This window comes from Aquarana catesbeiana, linkage group LG02, assembly GCF_042186555.1.
Source record: "Aquarana catesbeiana isolate 2022-GZ linkage group LG02, ASM4218655v1, whole genome shotgun sequence".
Taxonomy (NCBI): Eukaryota; Metazoa; Chordata; class Amphibia; order Anura; family Ranidae; genus Aquarana; species Aquarana catesbeiana.
In genome coordinates, this window is record NC_133325.1 from 86,510,869 (window position 1) to 86,531,837 (window position 20,969).

Genomic DNA, 20,969 nt, shown 5'->3' on the forward strand with positions numbered 1-20,969 from the left:
TATAATCCACAGATTCCTTATTTTATATTTTTTTTAGTCATATATATTTTTATATTTAGTTCAATTTATTCTTATTCCCTGTAAAAATGGAGCTGATTTACAGTGGGTAAGTTTCAATTTTAATTTAATTATAGTTTTATTATATTGCGTTCTGTTTTTGGAGATTGTAGAGCTCCACTAAATAGAGTGCTGTATTCGAGGCTGCGGAGCCCTCTTGATTATACATATTTCCCCATGGATTCTGCTGTTGCTGAAAGATAGATCGATGGAGCGCACTTGCGGTCCATACACTTCTCGCGGTGTTGGAGGTGCCCGATGTACATTTGAGATAGAGGGCTGTACCGCATTTGCGCTCCACCTCATCATGATATTATCGTTTACTTCTGATATAGTCGTCACGCGCTGCTTGCGTGAGTCTCGATTGGCCGCCGGCTTCACATGACACCAGCTAGCCCGTGACCCTCCGTCTGCGACTGTCAGGTGTCCTTTAATGTGTCACGTTGGGCGGACCCGGATGTTGAGGGCGCGCCGTCGGTGATGTTATTGGCCCAGTTCGCTGTCAATCATGATGGCGACGGTGAGTTCTCCTGACCAATTGGCATTGAATTTACCGGGTCTTACATCTCCACTGCTGCCTATCATGATAGGTTATTACTGCATTGACGTCATCTCTCGGCACCCGGAAGCGGCGTCTCACATGGTGTAAGCAGGTGCGGCTTCTTTTCAAAATTATGTTTTAGTATATATAGAGGCATAAATGTGGCATGCAGGCATATACCCCAGTTGAAGTCCTAGCGGACGAAACGCGTCGGGTTCGATATGCCTGCTATGCCACGACTGAACAAGCGCTTTTTTAACTGATTTTTTATGTTTTGGCACCTTGACTTTTGGTGTTGTCTATGGGCCAATATGCTTTTATTTAGTCCATGAGTCAGTGTACATCCTTTTACTGCAAAGCTTTTTTATTAAAGTTCGTCTCAAAGCAGTTTTACGCTATGTGGAGTTTCTCTTTTGATTTTTCCACCGGAGGAGCTGTATGGTGAATGGAGTATCTTAATGTGGGGGATAATCCTGTGGAGACCCTCACCTCCCTGTACTTTTAATGACGGACGAAGCCATATTCTACTCATTGCCGTTCGTTCCATCACAAGCCTGCTCTGACTCCCAAGCCGCTGGCTGGGGAGTCCACCACTCTTGGTAAGAGTATTTTTTACACACCTATATCTCCAACATCATGCCTACCATTTGAATATACGGGAACCATCTTGGCAGTTCAAAGGAAGCCCAAGTGATCAAGTACTTGGGTGTACCTTCATCGGTCCAGCATTTGGGACTCACATTCCATTTCACGTAGTTTGTTGATGAACACTGTTTATCTATGAGTACATTTATATGGAGTCTTACATTTTCATAATTTTTGTATTCACCATTTTATATATGTACTTAGCACGTCACTTGTTACTTGAGTTATGATTCAACATATTGGTTGTTGGTTCACGGCACTACAATATTAGTATCACGTTCATTATTTTATTATTTTTTTATGCTCTAACAACATATATATTTATTCCCATTAGACAAACTATAGGGAACACTTGATTTTTTCTGCTGATCTTCTTTTTACATTAGAGCATTTGTTAAAAATCCTAATTTCAATTAAATACCTCATTGGGTAAGTCTGGCCCCCTGATTGATTTTTAGTGGGCCTGACCTGAATGAGGAACAAGTCTGTTTTAGCGCCACACTGTATTCTTTGTTTTTTTGATTCACAATTTGTCTAATTGTTGTGTTGGCAGCTGTTCATATATATTCCTTTGGGATTGGCGCAATATTTCCACTATTTTTGTTTTGTTTGCTATTTTTAGACACTTATATTGCTGACTTCCACACATATTACCAATTCTATAACTATGGACGTATTTGACTATCGTACCAATCGTTCAGTCAACACAGAGGGTGTCTTCACTCTTTTAAAGACAGACACGGAAATAGGTGGCCTCTTTTTGAGACTGAAGAACCTTATGGTATCTGAGCTTCACCTGGATTGGGATATAGTTTTCTTAGAACAGTACTCTAAGGAGCGTATGGTTCCGAGGGGACTTAGGTGGAATGTGTACCCCCAACAGGGTGATTCAGACTTAGAGTCTTGGTTTAGATACTTTAATGATACAGGAATCTCGCTTCTCAACTTTTTGATAGATAAAAAACGAACACGAATGATCACGATAGATAAGGAGATCAAGGAAATCAGGGAAAAACTGACCTCTCACAGATCTACTCCAGAGTATATCTCCCATTCCACATCTCTGAGGAATCACTTAGAGAAGGAAGAGAAAGATCAAAAAATCAAAAAGCAAAAAAAGTATACCAGAGATGTTAGTGATTATAAAAATGGGAGCGTTTTCACTTGGCAAAATAAACAAGAAGAGACTGTTGTCCCTGAGAGAAGTGCATGTGAAATGGACATCTCGGAACCACAGACTCTCCATTCCCAACCATCCTCCCACCCTCCAGAAAAAAGAAAAATTACCACTTATAATCACCACCAGATCCCTCCGAGTACCCCCAGGCCCTCGAACAGAGGCCCTCCCCCCCAAGGTAGAGGTAGGGGTGGAAGAGGTAGAGGACGAGGACAGAGAGGTCAGCCTTCTAATCATGACCATTATAGGTCCACACCAAGAGGAGAATATCAACATGATAGACATCATGACCAGTACGAGCATTACTACCCACCAAGAACACCCATTCATACATACAATCGATACTCACCATTGGAAAACGTCAGACCACGTGATGACTACAACTCCTATCACACTTACAGAGAGATGGATCCTGGGTATCATAATAGATCACCTTTTAATTACAACCAGCGACAACCAGGAACTTCCAACGGTAGGGATTTTCCCAACGCACAGGAAAGACACAAGCGAGCTATAGACGCAAACGTGGGACCAGAGGGGGGAGGCGCACCCGAAAAAAAGCAACGGATTTAACAGATAGTGGGATTTTCAATTTAAGCAAATTCAATCTCTCAGCCACAGAACTTTCAGTTCTTAATAAGGGACTTAAGTTCGCTCCCCCAAAAAGACTTAATAAATTTAATACTTTTATAGACATACAGAAATATGTTAGAAAACTTAACGTACAGCGTTATATACTCTCCAATCCAACGAGACCACAAATAGAGGCGAGCTCACACATTGTCCATTCAGGACTTTCAAACCCCTCACTTTTCAACCCACCAGGTTCCACTGCCCCCTCTATAAAGGTTTTTCGTGACCTGGTGCTAAAAGATCTAGATAAATTACCTGTTAAAAAAATTTCCAGTAATCCCAACATTAGAATCGGACTTAAACAATTATGTGAGCGCAAGGATTTAATTATCCGACCCGCCGACAAGGGTGGTGGGATTGTCATCTTGGATAAAGATGATTACCACCTCGAGATGACTAGAATTTTAAGTGACACGGAAACTTATACAAGATTGTATGCTAACCCTACGGCCTCCTATAAAAAGTCACTCACTGATTTAGTGGATACAGGCTTCCAATTAGGAATCCTAAACAAAAAAGAAAAGAGCTTTTTAGTTCCAGTTGCCCCTAGGATCCCTGTCATATATTATCTACCCAAAGTGCATAAGAGTATTACCCAGCCTCCAGGCCGCCCCATCATTAGCGGTATTGATTCCGTTACTTCGCGCATAGGGAAATACATAGATCATTTCCTCCAACCCATTGTACAAACTGTACCTTCTTATTTGAGGGATACCAAAGACACCATTACCAAGTTGAATGGTGTCACTTATAGCAGTGATTTACTTTTAGTCACTGCTGACGTGACGTCGCTATATACTTGTATACCCCATAGTTTGGGGTTAGCGGCAGTTGAACTCTTCCTATCCAGGCAAGAATCTATCCCAAAAATACAACAGAGATTCATTATGGACCTGCTCAGGTTCGCTACCAAACATAACTACTTTTGGTACAATGGTGACTTTTTCATCCAACGGAAAGGAGTTGCCATGGGCGCTAAGTTCGCCCCCAGTCTGGCCAATATCTATATGGCCCGATGGGAGGAGGATGTCGTCTATGCCCTGGACCCCCCGGAGTTAGTCCTTTGGGCCAGGTACATAGACGACATCCTCCTCCTATGGAGAGGTAGTGTCGAGTCTTTGCATGTTTTCTTGACCACACTGAATGCTAATGACATTGGTATTGAGTTGAAGTATGAGATCAGTACTTCGACCATCCACTTTCTCGATTTGGAGATAGTGGTGGTTGATGACCACCTTGAAACAAAAACGTTTTTCAAGCCTACCGACCGGAATGGTTACATTCCGGTCGATAGTTGCCACCATGCGACTTGGCTGAAATCAATACCACGCAGCCAACTCACCAGGATTAGGCGGAATTGTAGCAACCTCTCTGATTACCATTACCAAGCACAGATCTTAAGATCTAGATTTATCAACAAAGGTTATGATCCAACATTGGTTGATGATGAAATTAGAAAGGTTTCTTTAATCAATAGAGAGACATTGTTAGTAGAGCAACCCAAACCAACTCAAGAGAATAAACACAAATGGTCCTTTATGACAGGCTTTTCTATACAACATAAGCAGATAAAACAGATCATTTCCCAACATTGGAAGGTCCTTCGAAATGACCCCGTATTGGGTCCGGTGCTCCCTGAGCGCAGTGGGATCATCTTTAAGGGGGCCCCATCAATTAAGAATCAGATTGCTCCCAACACTATTGACCCACCGGCAGTACGTCCCCCCTTTTTCCAGAACATGAAAGGGTTTTTTCCCTGTCGACGTTGCAATGTTTGTCTGCATAGTGTCTGTGGAAGGAGGAAAAGTGAGACGTTCATTTCTACCTCTACTGGAAAAGAATATCAAATCAAACATTTCCTGACATGTGAAACACGTTATGTGGTTTACTTGATCACATGTCCATGCAACAAACAGTATGTTGGTAGGACCATACGCACTTTTTCAATACGAGGCAATGAACATATTGCTAACATCAAAAAACAGTATGTTGGTAGGACCATACGCACTTTTTCAATACGAGGCAATGAACATATTGCTAACATCAAAAAAGGCCTGACAAACCACAGTGTCCCGAAGCATTTTTTAAGGTGTCATGATCAGAATCCAACTGGGACCCGGTTCCAGGTGATAGATAAATTTGTCCCGCACTGGAGGGGCGAATCCCTCAAAAAGGGTGTGTCCAGGTTGGAAACTTTTTGGATCCACCAATTAAAGAGTTATTCGCCATTCGGTCTTAACATTGACTGGGACATAAACGCATTTATTAATCGGGCCTAAACAGTTGCTCCCCTATGCGTTTTAGCTCTGTTTTCCCAGGTTATAACAAAAGGGTTAATACTTATGCACCAATTATTATATGATATGTATCTGAATACTGTATGATTGCAACTTTTGTATTTGATTAGTACAAGGTGTTGAACTATTATGATTAATAACAATTGTTTATTATAAGTATTGGAGGTGAGCATTGCTTGTGTCCTGTGAGACGCCTCATACCTTTATAGTTGGGATTTGCCTACCGCTGATTTGGCAACCCCCATTACAGACATTTGTGTAACTTTCATATTATCACTCATTAATTTGTTTTAAACTTTAGTGAGTGGCTATGCTTGGAATATAATCCACAGATTCCTTATTTTATATTTTTTTTAGTCATATATATTTTTATATTTAGTTCAATTTATTCTTATTCCCTGTAAAAATGGAGCTGATTTACAGTGGGTAAGTTTCAATTTTAATTTAATTATAGTTTTATTATATTGCGTTCTGTTTTTGGAGATTGTAGAGCTCCACTAAATAGAGTGCTGTATTCGAGGCTGCGGAGCCCTCTTGATTATACATATTTCCCCATGGATTCTGCTGTTGCTGAAAGATAGATCGATGGAGCGCACTTGCGGTCCATACACTTCTCGCGGTGTTGGAGGTGCCCGATGTACATTTGAGATAGAGGGCTGTACCGCATTTGCGCTCCACCTCATCATGATATTATCGTTTACTTCTGATATAGTCGTCACGCGCTGCTTGCGTGAGTCTCGATTGGCCGCCGGCTTCACATGACACCAGCTAGCCCGTGACCCTCCGTCTGCGACTGTCAGGTGTCCTTTAATGTGTCACGTTGGGCGGACCCGGATGTTGAGGGCGCGCCGTCGGTGATGTTATTGGCCCAGTTCGCTGTCAATCATGATGGCGACGGTGAGTTCTCCTGACCAATTGGCATTGAATTTACCGGGTCTTACATCTCCACTGCTGCCTATCATGATAGGTTATTACTGCATTGACGTCATCTCTCGGCACCCGGAAGCGGCGTCTCACATGGTGTAAGCAGGTGCGGCTTCTTTTCAAAATTATGTTTTAGTATATATAGAGGCATAAATGTGGCATGCAGGCATATACCCCAGTTGAAGTCCTAGCGGACGAAACGCGTCGGGTTCGATATGCCTGCTATGCCACGACTGAACAAGCGCTTTTTTAACTGATTTTTTATGTTTTGGCACCTTGACTTTTGGTGTTGTCTATGGGCCAATATGCTTTTATTTAGTCCATGAGTCAGTGTACATCCTTTTACTGCAAAGCTTTTTTATTAAAGTTCGTCTCAAAGCAGTTTTACGCTATGTGGAGTTTCTCTTTTGATTTTTCCACCGGAGGAGCTGTATGGTGAATGGAGTATCTTAATGTGGGGGATAATCCTGTGGAGACCCTCACCTCCCTGTACTTTTAATGACGGACGAAGCCATATTCTACTCATTGCCGTTCGTTCCATCACAAGCCTGCTCTGACTCCCAAGCCGCTGGCTGGGGAGTCCACCACTCTTGGTAAGAGTATTTTTTACACACCTATATCTCCAACATCATGCCTACCATTTGAATATACGGGAACCATCTTGGCAGTTCAAAGGAAGCCCAAGTGATCAAGTACTTGGGTGTACCTTCATCGGTCCAGCATTTGGGACTCACATTCCATTTCACGTAGTTTGTTGATGAACACTGTTTATCTATGAGTACATTTATATGGAGTCTTACATTTTCATAATTTTTGTATTCACCATTTTATATATGTACTTAGCACGTCACTTGTTACTTGAGTTATGATTCAACATATTGGTTGTTGGTTCACGGCACTACAATATTAGTATCACGTTCATTATTTTATTATTTTTTTATGCTCTAACAACATATATATTTATTCCCATTAGACAAACTATAGGGAACACTTGATTTTTTCTGCTGATCTTCTTTTTACATTAGAGCATTTGTTAAAAATCCTAATTTCAATTAAATACCTCATTGGGTAAGTCTGGCCCCCTGATTGATTTTTAGTGGGCCTGACCTGAATGAGGAACAAGTCTGTTTTAGCGCCACACTGTATTCTTTGTTTTTTTGATTCACAATTTGTCTAATTGTTGTGTTGGCAGCTGTTCATATATATTCCTTTGGGATTGGCGCAATATTTCCACTATTTTTGTTTTGTATACCATTAGCATATTCAACAATTAAACAAAAGAACATAAAAAACACTTGCTGAAGGCATGACAGAAATTATTACACTTACGTTACATTACATAGCACTGTCCCTCTTATACAGGCATTCAGGGCAGAAATTACTACGTATTCTGCAAACTAAAGACTCAGAAAACTTTGCATGTCTTCTGCAGTGGGTTTTCTACGATCTCATAAAAGCTGACTAAAAATGGGATGGGAGAGATTTACAGGCCAATGCTGTAGCCAAAGGTTATATAAATATTCCAGTGCTGCTTGTCCCACAGCGCATTCGTTTTAATTCACCTGATTAGATGTGGTGATTGTTGACACTTGAAACCAAGTAACCAGATCGCCTTTGAATTTTTGTCACAGAGTCAGGAGCTTGGGTGCAGCTGTTTGTATGAAGAGAGTTTGTGCCCGCACTATGCCTGGATAAAAATTCTCCTAATAGCTCTGAGTGAAGGACAGAATCATACCGCCATTCTTCTTCTGATTACATGGTGTAATGAGCCTTTAATATGGTGCCAGAAGAAAGATGCGTGCAAAACAAATGGCCCAACTGTAACATGATCTTAAAAGGCCGCTGACTTAAAGTGTATGTAAAGTTTTTTTTTTGTTTAATACATTGAAAAATAAAGAGCAGTAACAATAAGCGTCACTTACAGAGAATGAAACATAGAATATGTAACAAGGTGTATTAACAGTAATACAGGCATACCCCACTTTTAAGTACACAATGGGGTTTATTTACTAAAGCTAGAAAGTGCAAAATCAGGCTCACTTCTGCATAGAAACCAATGAGCTTCCAGGTTTTATTACCAAAGCTTAATTGAGCAAGCTGGGATTAGAAGCTCATTGGTTTCTATGCAGAAGTGAGCCTGATTTTGCACTTTCTAGGTTTAGTAAATAAACCCCATTGTGTACTTAAAAGTGGGGTATGCCTGTAATGAGGTGCTGTTATCAAAGTTAAGTGATCCGCTTACAGCATGGATTCTCAACGCCTGTCCTCAGGACCCACTAACAGGCCAGGTTTGCAAGATAACTGAAATACATCACAGGTGATATCATTTGCTGCTCAGTGATTGCAGTATTCTAGTCTGCATCTCCCCAAGGTAATACATAAAATCTGGCCTGAGAGTGGGTCCTGAGGACCGGAGTTGAGAACCACTGGCTTACAGCTAGATTGTCACACATAATGGACTACATGGGGAGACAGCCTAGTGAGAGGAACATTAAAGCTAACTAGGGATTTTGTAGGCATCTCCACGTTGCCGTGACACTTCTGCTACAGAAATGACAGATGAAATAAGAACAAACCATATAAAGAACTCATAAACCAAAAACTGGAATAGAAAACAAAGGAGGTTACGGGAAACCAGTCTGGAAAAGGCTGTCAAAAATCCATTTTAATTTGGGGGTTCGGCCCTGGCAGGGCTAATGTGATCTATGTGCAATCAGGAGGACCAGGACTTCCATTTTAGCTCATAGATGTGCATGGTGTCCATGATAGTGTGGAAGACCATGAGCTGTATGGCCGCCATACGCTTAAGGACCTGATCCCATGGGACCCCTGGAGTACGCCAAAACAAAGCGATGGTCCAATGGACCACACTAAAGAGCGTGTGGGATAATTTTTGTTCAGGGAGGGAGGATCTAGGTATTTCTGTGAAGATTAAGCACATCTGATGTGTCAGAGTTGTCCATACACCTGTGATCCCTGCCAGCTTAGAGGCTACTTTTTGCCATAAGTCCCTCAGAGCTATACAACTCCAGAAAATATGCAAGTGAGTCCCTTTCTCGGGACAACCTCTGAATCATTTTTCGGAAACAGTGAGGAAAAATTTGTGTAACTTAGAGGGGGTATAGTACCATCTTGTCTGTAGTTTCACCACTGTTTCCTTCACCGCCACAGATTTTGTGCATTTATGCATATTAGAGATCCTGTCAGACCATTCTTCCGGGGAAGCTACCATCCCGGTCTCCGCCTCCCAGTTGAGCATGGCTGTAGATTTTTCCGGAAGGCCGAGGCCGCCCAGGTAATTATATAAATGGGAGATTGTCCCCTTGTCTCTAGACGCGGGGCCACATAGGTCTTCGAATCTTGTAATGGGGTTAGTTACATTCCTGGAATAGTGAGAAATGTTGAAGAAATGTCTGATTTGTAAATATCTGTAAATTTCTGTCTTGGGTAGAGAATGGGAAGATTGTAGGGTTAAGAAAGAGCAGATTACCCCATCTTTCTGTAAAGAGTCTAGGGAAATAAGGTCTTTTGAGATCCATAGGGTGAAAGCATTAGGATTGGCGAATGCTGAGTGAAATGTGGGGTCCCCAACATAGGAAGCCAACCTGGGGCTGGGAGGGAGTAGGGAGAATTTTTTCTTGTATAATGACCATAGGTGTAGGGATTGTCACACTACCGCGTTTAACATGGAAATATCCTTGGGGAGAATTGCTGTAGCCCACAATAATCCGGGGAGAAAATATGGGGCTATTGAAATCTGCTCAAAGCGGAGCCAAGGGATTCCGTGCGGGGGGGTGTGCCATTGTGCCAACTGTAATAGTCTGGCGGAAAGGTAGTATAGCCAGAGGTTTGGTAATCCCAGCCCGCCCATGGCTCTCGGTCTATATATCATTTTCTTGCCAAGGCGGGGTTTTTTATTCTGCCAAACAAATTTGCTTACATCACGCTGAATTAGGTTAATCGTCTGGTCTGACACATAATTGGGGAGGGCTCTAAAAAAAATAATAGTTTAGGGAGAATAGACATTTTCACTGCCTGGATTCTGCCTAAGAAAGTGATATGGTATGGGCTCCATGTATGCAGCAGTTACCTAATACGAGTAAATTCTGGCGAGTAATTGGCGAGGAATAGTTTGTAGAGCGTAGGAGCTAATTTAATGCCTAGGTAGGGTAACGTCTGTCCATCCATGGAAAAGCCAAAGTTGGATTTGATAGAGGAGGTTATGTTTTGGGGGAAGTTTATTGGAAGGGCAGAGCATTTGGCGAGGTTAACCCCTGGTCCCGAAATATCTTGGAAGGTGCGTAGAATGGAGATAAGATTGGGTATTATTATTAAAACATTATTATTAAACAGGATTTATATAGCGCCAATAGTTTGCGCAGAGCTTAACATGATAACATGAGGGCAGACAGTACACTTACAATACAAATCAATACAGGAGGAATCAGGGGGCCCTGCTTGTTAGAGCTTACAATCTAGAGTGCATTGAAACTATTGGGTCAGACAGGAACATAAGGACATCGTCCATGTATAAGCTAAGTTTGAACTCCTGGTCTCCTTTCGTATAATCCTTGATATTGGGATCTAGGCTGATTGAGCGGGCCAGGGGTTCGATGGCAAGGGCAAATAAAAGTGGTGACAGGGGGCACCCCTGTCTTGTTCCTCTGCCTAATGTGAAGTATTCAGAATTAAAGCCCAGAAGTCTAGTCTAGTGCGCGGATGATGGTAAAGTGCCCGGAATCAGTGGACAAAGGCCCCCAAAAAGCCAAATTTCTCAAGGGTTAGTTCGAGGTATGGCCATAGTACGCTATTAAAAGCCTTGTGGATGTCAAGGCTTAGGAGTAGCACCCTGCGAGAATGTAAATCAGCGTCTTGTATGATGTTTGAAGCAAGTCTGATGTTGTCTGTGATTTGTCTGGTTGGGATAAAACCTGTTTGGTCTGGGGAGATTAAGGAAGTAATGATATTCGAGAGTTTGTCTGCTAAAATGCGTCCAAAGATCTTCAAATTGGTGTTGATGACCAAAATTGGCCTATAGTTTTGGGGTAGGGAGTGGTCTTTGTTGGGTTTTGTGATTACAGACATGTTCGCTAGAAGCATGTCGTCTGGGAAAACGTTGCCCTTAAAAATGTGGTTAAAGAGAGATTTTAGATATGGGATTAAATTACCTTGGAATATCTTATAGTATGGGGCTGAGTATCCGTCTGGGCCAGGGGTTTTGGAGGGTTTTAAAGATTTGATGACATTAATTATTTCAGAGCCTGAGCAAGGGGTGTTAAGCTCCTGGAGGTGTTCTTGTGTTAGGGCAGAGAGAGGTAGGTCTTCTAGCCAAGTTGTGAGGGCAGGGTCAGGGGGCGAGGATGGAGGGGAGAGTAGTTCTGTGTAAAATTTAGAGAAAATCTACAGTACCTCTTAAGGGTGAGAGACTAAGTTACCGTTGGGATTTCTTAATTTGTAAGTGTGGGGGGGTGGGGGTGGATGGATTAGTTGAGCTTTTTCACAAACATGGCCGAGGCCGAATTACTGTGTAACAGGAACTTGGCTCTTGACCATCTTAGAGCTTTCTCTGTCTGTTCGGAAAGGATTTTATCAAGTTCCAGTCCGTTGGTATTAATTTGCTGTAGCAAAACAGGGGCGTGACTTTGGCTGTGTAGGTGGTATAACCTATCAAGTTCTGCAGTGAGTCTGGTGATGTCTGACAATCTCTGTTTTTTCCTATCTGCGGCTATTTGGATAAGGTGTCCTCTAATTACTACTTTATGGGCCGCCCATAAGACTGTAGGATATATGTAATTTGTATTATTGGTGGCAAAATATTCTTCCATGTGTTTTGAAATTTGAGATACCAGAATTGGGTCTGTGAGGAGAGACTCATTTAGTCTCCAGCCTGCGATGGAAGGCTTAAGGCCTATTTGGAAGATGTCTAGGGAGACCACCTGATGGTCAGACCATGGGCAAGAATGAATAGCTGCAGTGGTAGAGTTTGCAAGGAGTATAGGGGTACAAAACAGATAATCCAATCTGGAATAGCTGTCATGGGGGTGGGAATAAAATGTATACTCTCGGGCACCCACATTATGCACCCTCCAGGAGTCAACCAGATTGTGTGAGTGCAGCAGCGTTTTCAAGGTTTTTGGGGAAGGTGTTGGTGGCACTGCCAACCCTGCTTCTATCCAGGGCTGAATGCGACACCAAGTTAAAGTCTCCCCCTAGCAGTAAATGTGGGGAGTTATATTTATCCAAGATCTGGAAAAAAGCTTTAAAAAAGGTTGCTTGGGAATCATTAGGGGCGTACACGTTAGCTAATATAACCTTCTTCTCTTGCAAAGAACCTTGAAGGATGATAAACCTACTAGCTGGGTCTTTGTAAATGTTCTCAACATCAAACAATAAGCCATTTTAACAAATATCGCCACTCCTCGGGACCTGGACCCAAACGTAGTATAGTGCCCTAGGCCATATGATCTGTCAAAGTATGTGGGATGATTTCGGAGAAATGGGTCTCCTGCAAGAGTATAATGTCTGCCTGTAGGCGTTTATAAGTTTTAAAGGCTTTTTTTTCTCTTTTGGGGAGAATTAAAGCCCCTGACATTTTGGGAAGTTATTCTAATAACCATTTTGAATGAGGGTGGTCAAATAGGCATGGATGATTGGGGGAGGGTCCCAAGGAGTAGGCTACCGTTATCCACCATCCAGGGGTGGTGAGGGCATCCTGGTTATTATGTGGGTGTGTAGTACCCAAATTAGAGCCATATCTAGGATAAGCCATAAGGGCAGTAATACCTAATTCAGCATAATTAGTGTGATCAAAAAGAGGAGTCCCGTTACCAAAAAAGACTTAAAAGTAAAACATAATGAAATAAGTATAAACCATTGAGGTCAGGAGGGGATAAACCTTCCCGACAGTAGGATAATGCAATAACCTGTCAGGAGTAACATTTCCTGAACAATAGGACATTAGTGTCCAACACTCTTGACAACCTGTTGGGAGACAAAAAAAACAAAAAAACAAAAGTTATGTTCTGGGAAAGAGAGTAAAAGTGTCTTCTTCCACCTTCTTTTTTTTTTTTTCTGTGGGTTTCAGCAAGAGTGAGGGGACAACCGAACGGGTGTTACAGCGGGGAGCAGTCAGGTAGAAAAATGGTGCTCTGAGGTGTAAACGAACTGTATGGGGGGGGAGGGGCTCAGATAACGAAGGGAGCCAGTCAGTTATATGTAAAGTTTTGTTTAGAATGTTGAATGATTGGGATCTCTGTCAGGTTTTTGTTACCGTCTTTGTCCTTGCTGGGGAAATTCACCCTCTCCATTGGTCCTGGTGACCATTGTCTCCAGTACAGAAAGTTATAGGAAATCCATAATGTGAAATAGAGTACCAATTATGTCATATGCCAAAGGCATATGACATAATAGGTCACGATTAATAAAGCAACCAATTTTTGGTCCAAAAAATCCTCCTCCTCCTGTACCTGGACTGGACTTGGGTCAAAGCAATAACTCCAAGGCCAACAATAAATAACACGTTATCTCCTCCGATTCCGCAACATGGCTGGTTGACGAACGGCCGTTCAGAAACGAACTGAAAAGTGCAAAATGAAAAGTGCGAAATGTAAAGTGCGAAATGAAAAGCGCGAATCAACACTCACCAAACGTCTACTAACACGAAATTAGCAGAAGGAGCACAAAGGGTGGTGTCTGACAATTGCACTTCCTCTTTTACAGCTCGTAGTACGTCTAGTATGTCACTATGTTCGTGTTTGTTGGCCGACAATTGTGTACCGTTTGTATCCAAGACAAAATCCAGGCACATGCCTTCGGACAGAAGTCCGAGGTTTTGTCTGAGGAAAATCCGATCGTGTGTACGAGGCTTAAGATGCTTGGTTCTCAATTGCCCCATGACCACATAACTTTTTTTTGTACTGGGACCTTCCTTTCCCACACCTCCTGTAACTATGAATAAACTTTTTTTAAAAATACAGTATACTAACAATTGATTGGAAACAAACTAACCCCCATCCAAACTCGAATTCCTTAATTGCATTCAAAAAGTGAAAACTATGGAGCTTCTATCAGCTAGAATATATAATAATCTAAGGAAACAAGGTTTGGAACCCCTGGGTTCAAATCTTTGCTTCTTCATAAAGAGAGCAGACACTGGGGATTTATTAAAACTGGAGAGTACAAAATCTGGTGCAGTTCTGCATAGAAACCAATCCGCTTCCGTATTTTGTTTGTGAAGGCTTAATCGAACAAGCTGAAGTTGGAAGCTGATTGGCTACCATGCACAGCTGTACCAGGTTTTGCATTCTCCAGTTTTAGTGAATCATCCCCAGTACCTCTCTCCCACATGGTCAGCCCATGCCTCCCTTCCTATCTATATCTGTCACCCTTTCACTTTTCTTCCTCTTTATCTTCTTCTTTCCTCATTTGTTGCCTTCTTGGCTTGTTCTTAGTACAGTAATGCCCTGTACACATGATAGGATTTTCCGACAACAAAATCCATGTTTTTTTTCCGACGGATGTTGGCTCAAACTTGTATTGCATACACACGGTCACACAAATCTTGTTAGAAATTCTGAACGTCAAGGACGCGGTGACATACAACACGTACGACGAGCCGAGAAAAATTAAGCTCAATAGGAATTTACGACAACGGATTTTGTTATCGGAAAATTTGAGATCCAGACCTCAAATTTTGTGTGACGGAAACTCCGATGGAAAATGTCCGATGGAGCCTACACACGGTCGGAATTTCCGACAACAAGCTCCGATCGCACATTTTCTGTCGGAAAATCCGACCGTGTGTATGGGGCATAACAGAGCTTAAAGTACAACTAAAGGCAGCCTACATATTTTTAGTGTACTGTGACTAAAGCTCATGAAAGTGCCACATTTTAATAAGTACCATAAATAAAATCATATTTACCTCAGCATACACCCATATGCTTGCTCTAATCTCCCCTTCTGTGTCACCGCTGCTGGATCCTGATAGTGATGGTGGGAGAAGTTTTGCAGAGCTAGCACGTTGTTGCCTTCCACTATCCTAGCATCTCCCACAATAAACTACATTTCCCATGGTTCATTTGGCAGTTGGTCAGTGGCATAGGTGGGCCAGGCGTGGGAAGTGGGCAGAGCCTCGGTGTATCTTCAAAGAGGACTGACACGCTAAGGGCTTTGTAAGTAAGGGAAGCAACGCCCCCAATGACGTCACAGTGCTGCGCTTTAGTTTCTTGAACAACAGCATAACGCAAGAGGGGATAACGGAACAACTAAACCATTTGAAAAGAGAGAAAGCTCCGTTGTCCCCAGAATAAAGGAAGCTGACAAGCTGGAGGAGGAGCAGGTATATTTCTCTATATCCTTGAATTTATATTACAAACAAAGACAGACATGTTTTACAGTCTGCTAAGTTCTCTCACATATTACATTTTGTTTTTTGACCTTAGTTCTTCTTTAATCTATCACCATGCATACCTTTTTGGGGATTAATGTAACTCTAAGGCCCTTGCACATAGGGCGGGCTCTGTCGAGAGTTTGCCTGCTCAGCCTAGAATCTGTCCTCCGACCACCAGCTGAGCAGGCGGAGAGCTGGTCCATGTCCGCTCCGCTTATACAGAGTGAACACATACACCACCCGCTCTCCTGTTTGGACGGTCAGATGTAAACGGACCACCTGTCCATTTACAATGACTGCCATCTGATTCGTATCACCAGACGGATCCCCATCTGTCTGTTTTTAACGGATAGGATCAAATGTCGGCGGGTGTCAACAGACACGTGTCCGTTGACATCCGCCGCTCCATTGGAGGACAATAGATGGTCTGATCAAGTCCGCCTAAAAAATTGGCAGGAATACCCAATCGGTGGGCTCATGTGAAAGGGGCCTAAAGAGTATTTCAGACATGCCTATATGTTTTGAATTCAAACCCCAGACATGAAATATGAACAAAACATATCCCTCTATAGTGTGTACTTGTTTCAATTAAGACCACTAAGTGTAATTTCTGTCTGCTGCTTCATTCCCCTGCTATCAACATAAGTCACTTCTGACATGTTTTCCTGACACCAAGAGAAAAAAGGAGACAAGGGAGGGTCCTCCAGCTGATTGACAGCCTCAGCTCTCTTCTTGTGTGAGGGGGTGTCCCTTTCCTCCAATCAGCTGTCAGAGATCTTTTCACTGAGTTCTGCAGAGTGTAATTTCAGCTCTCAGCCCCCCTTTTTTCTGACACCTCAGACAAGCTGTATAATATCTGGACTTTCAACAGCTGTGTGAAGGAGAGCGTCAGCATATCGGCAAGATGTGGTGAGATCGTATACATGTCATTTGAGCATTAGGTGTCTGCCACAGTACTACTCTTCAGTGTACTCTGTCTCTGTACCATTGGTTAATCAGCTGCAAATTATGGAGGATATCTACTGTTAGTAGACTGAACCTAGCTGGTACATTGAGACAAAGAACTTGGAGAGACTGTAGGATCAGCAAGTCATGTCGCTATATGTGAATGCCTCTTCATTTTAAACTGGGATACTTCGCCACTTTGATTTAAGGGTCCAATACCTGCCTCTTTGCCGTAAATTAACAATGAGTCCAGTAGAAAGGACTCCGTTTCCATACCATTAGGCGTAGAGTTAGGCTGGACATACACTTGTGCACATATTCGATTAAAGAGGAGGTAAACTTCCCTGGTTTGTTTTTACCTATAGGTAAGCCTATAGTAGGGCTTACCTATAGGTACTGTAAATATCTCCCAAACTTACACCCTTTAGGAGATATTTACGTGTACGCCACCATTGATGTCATCGACGCATGCACTCTGAAGGAACATCCACCAATGCCCTTCCTTCAGGACCCTGGCCGTTCCTTCAGAACCCTGTGCTGTGACTAGTGGCTCCCATGCGCATGCTCGGGAGTGACGTCACACGGCTCCGGACAGTCACAGAGCTGGAGTCCACAGGCCCAGAAGGAAGAAGAGGGAGGATGGATGCGGTCAAATAAAAGAGGCAGCATTTACATCCTATTTAGGTATTAGGATTACCACCACCCATCTGCACATTGGCTCCAAGTGAAACTGTACTCTTACATCCACATTAATACTAATATGGACTTCAGCATTGCTCTCTCTTTTAGCTGGCTCACATGGGTCCTTACCTTCCATCTGAGGGGGGAACCAGGGCTCTAGGAGGGATAGGTAGGGTGGAGTGGGGTTTGGGGTCTTTGGAGTGGGGTGGTGGTTGGCTGGGGGGAGCTGAAATGTAGGGGTGAGTTGTGGGTGGGGGGTGGTGGTGGGGGAATCCCCTTGGTGTTTGAATAGATTTTTTACATCAATATAATTTAATAAACTGCTTTTGGTAGCCTTAGAGGTGCTTTATTCTTGTGGTGTTATTTGTTATGAATACACAAAAAAACCTTATAAAGAACAAAATGAATGCTAGCATCTTGGGCACATGCTATACATTTAACTCCCTCTGCCTAGAAGTTGAACCTTATACCCAGCTTAAGAAACATGCTTTTTCACTTACAAGTCTGCCAGAATATGTTTCTCCAGTTTTCCTCCCCAAGTACTTGTAAAGGCAGTTACTTCTGCTGAAAAACTACAACAATGGCCTAAATACAGCAGCTTTTCAAGAAGAAATATCAGCTTTTCATAACCCTATGGCTATCCTACTGCATCTTTCAGACTGCTCAATATCTATTTTTGAAGGTCATGTGCAATTCCATTAGGGTCCCAAAACTGTGTTTGTCAAAACATTATTTTGCACAGCTGGAAGAATTCTAGGAGTCAGGTAGCTAGTGAGACCTAGAATTATAAAAGCTGGTAACTAGCTGAATGACTAAAGCTGGCCATATACTGATCTAAATTTAGCCTGTTTATCAGATGCTAAACAGGTCATTCCCACTTGAAAGAAGTCAACTGTTGACCGAGTTCTGCTGAAAGGACATGCTGGAAAAATGTATTTAATCAGTGGCTGCAGCCAACCAGATTACAATGTCTTCGTAGGGGATTCCTCCATCCACCTCTTTTGTATGGATATAGAACTATTTTAGTTTTTTTTTTATGCAGCCAAAAAAAGTGCAGCAAAACATGCATTATAACTGTAAATGTTCTTGATATGTCAATACTTATGCCACGTACACATGATCAGACATTGATCGAACATTCCGACAACAAAATCCATGGATTTTTTCCAACGGATGTTGGCTCAAACTTGTCTTGCATACACACGGTCACACAAAGTTGTCGGAAAATCCGATCGCTCTAAACGCGGTGACGTAAAACACGTACGTCGGGACTATAAACGGGGCAGTAGCCAATAGCTTTCATCTCTTTATTTATTCTGAGCATGCGTGGCACTTTGCCCGTCGGATTTGTGTACACACGATCGGAATTTAAGACAACGGATTTTGTTGTCGGGAAAATTTTATAGCCTGCTCTCAAACTTTGTGTGTCAGAAATTCCGATGGAAAATGTGTGATTGAGCCCACACACGGTCGGAATTTCCGACAACAAGGTCCTATCACACATTTTCCGTTGGAAAATCTGACCGTGTGTACGGGGCATTAGAAGTTCCTCACAGCCAACAATGCTCCCATAAGTGATGTGCTCTCTGGATTCTGGTTACAAGGCAATACAGGAAAGTCAATGCAAACTCATTGCCCTAAAAATCCCTTAAGAGGTATTATAATTTTCTACATATGTATATGGGATGATGGCAATGACACATCCATACCACCGAGGTCATACCTACACAAGTCAATGTAAATTAAACTTAATGGATTTTTTGACTTTAACACTATTTCCAATACAGCAAGTCACTGACTAATTTCTGGAAATGTCCCTTAGAGTTTTGTGTGCATATGTTTAACCATTTTTGTTTTGTGGACCTCTTTGTAGGACAAGTGGACCTGGCAGTAAACACAGAGCTCTGAAGTTGTCCCAAGAGTATACCTTTGTGTTGTCAAATAAGCACCAACCAATCCTCCAATCTTCGGCAAAATGGAGCGTTCAACTCAGGAGCTTTTCCTCAACTTTATGATTGTCCTGATCACTGTCCTGCTTATGTGGGTTCTTGTGAAGTCTTACCAAAGTTAATAGACTACTATGGAGTAATGCAACGGCCGTTGTTTGTACTTAACTATGTGAAATTCCACGAGAGCATACTGAACACCCATACAATGATTTTGTCTGCTCTCTGCCACCAAGGTCCTTGTTTTCACCAGCACCCAATTAAGCCAATACCACCAGTACATATGGACCTGCCCATGATTGAAAACACGTTACACTAAGATTGATTAGCTGATAAGGACATGAGGGAGTGAAATTTAAACACAGAAGATATGTTTAGTCTGGTGGAGGAAGCTGAGAGGAAAATGTCAAACTTCTGTCTTTAGAAATGAGAACTGGGAATGTTTTGATTATAAGTACAACAGAATATTTTAGTCCCATCTTTCCATCACAATAAAATCTTTCCCACCAAAAGTTGTTTTCGGATCATTTTGTGTTTTATTTGCTTTTTAATACTAATATTTTATTCCTCAGCCTAGATATATACTGTCTCTTTTAGACTCTTGATAGTTAAAAGAGGATGTAAATTCCTGCATGATTCAGGTTTTCATGGTATAACAGTACCTAATTTAACTCCCTTTTTTCTTCCTGCTTTTCCACATAATGGCAGATGGGCAACCTAAAATAGTTCAAATGATAAAAATACATGTACTGTAGCCTTCAAAATTGCACAATAGTATTGCAATAGTTTGTTTTTAGTTGGTCATGAATATGCAAAAAGTGCTTGCTGATTTTGCCAGCCAAATTGATGTTTCTTCATTTCCTATAACCCTTTCATGACTAATGCCGCGTACACACGAGCGGACTTTACGGCGGACTTTGCCCGGCGGACTGGATTTCGTCGGACAATTCGATGTGTGTGGGCTCCAGCGGACTTTGTTTTCTCAAAAGTTGGACGGACTTAGATTTTAAACTTGTTTAAAATTTATCCGTTGAAATCGAGTCCGGTCGAAAAGTCCGCTCGTCTGTATGCTAGTTCGACGGACAAAAAGGCACGCTAGGGCAGCTATTGGCTACTGGCTATGAACTTCCTTGTTTTAGTCCGGTCGTACGTCATCACGTACGAATTCGACGGACTTTGGTGGATTGTGTGTAGGCAAGTCCGTTCATTCACAAAGTCCGTCGGAAAGTACGTCGAAAAATCCGCCGGGCAAAGTCCGCCGTAAAGTCCGACCGTGTGTACGCGGCATAAGCCTATTTTTGAAATGTGGTGTTTACAAGTTAAAATCCGTATTTTTTGCTAGAAAATTACTTAGAGTTCCCAAACATTATATATATATTTTTAGCAGACAATCTAGAGAATAAAATGGAGATTGTTGCAATATTTTATATCACATGGTATTTGTGTAGCGGGATTTTAAACGCAAATTTTTGGAAAAGGGACACTTTCATGAATTTAAAAAAATCCAAACAGTAAAGTTACCCCAATTTTTTTGTATAATGTGAAAGATGATGTTACGCCGAGTAAATAGATACCAAACATGTCACCCTTTATAATTGCACGCACTCGTGGAATGCCGACAAACTACGGTACCTATGAATTTCCATAGGCGATGCTTTAAATTTTTTTTAGAGTTACCAGGTTTCAATTACAGAGGAGGTCTAGGGCTAGAAATTTTGCTTTTGCTCTGACG

At 42.1% G+C, this 20,969-nt stretch overlaps 1 protein-coding gene across 2 annotated transcripts in view; it reads left to right on the forward strand.

Annotated features, from left to right (window-relative positions):
• LOC141127013 (sarcolipin) overlaps positions 1–19,749 on the forward strand; it is a 41,884-nt gene extending 22,135 nt beyond the window's left edge. For both annotated transcript variants that reach the window (XM_073613135.1, XM_073613136.1), the window contains exon 2: positions 19,165–19,749. In XM_073613135.1, the coding sequence (XP_073469236.1) occupies positions 19,267–19,362 (96 nt within the window). In that variant the 5' untranslated portion in view covers positions 19,165–19,266 and the 3' untranslated portion in view covers positions 19,363–19,749. The remainder of the gene's footprint in view (positions 1–19,164) is intronic.
• Positions 19,750–20,969: the final 1,220 nt, after the last annotated feature.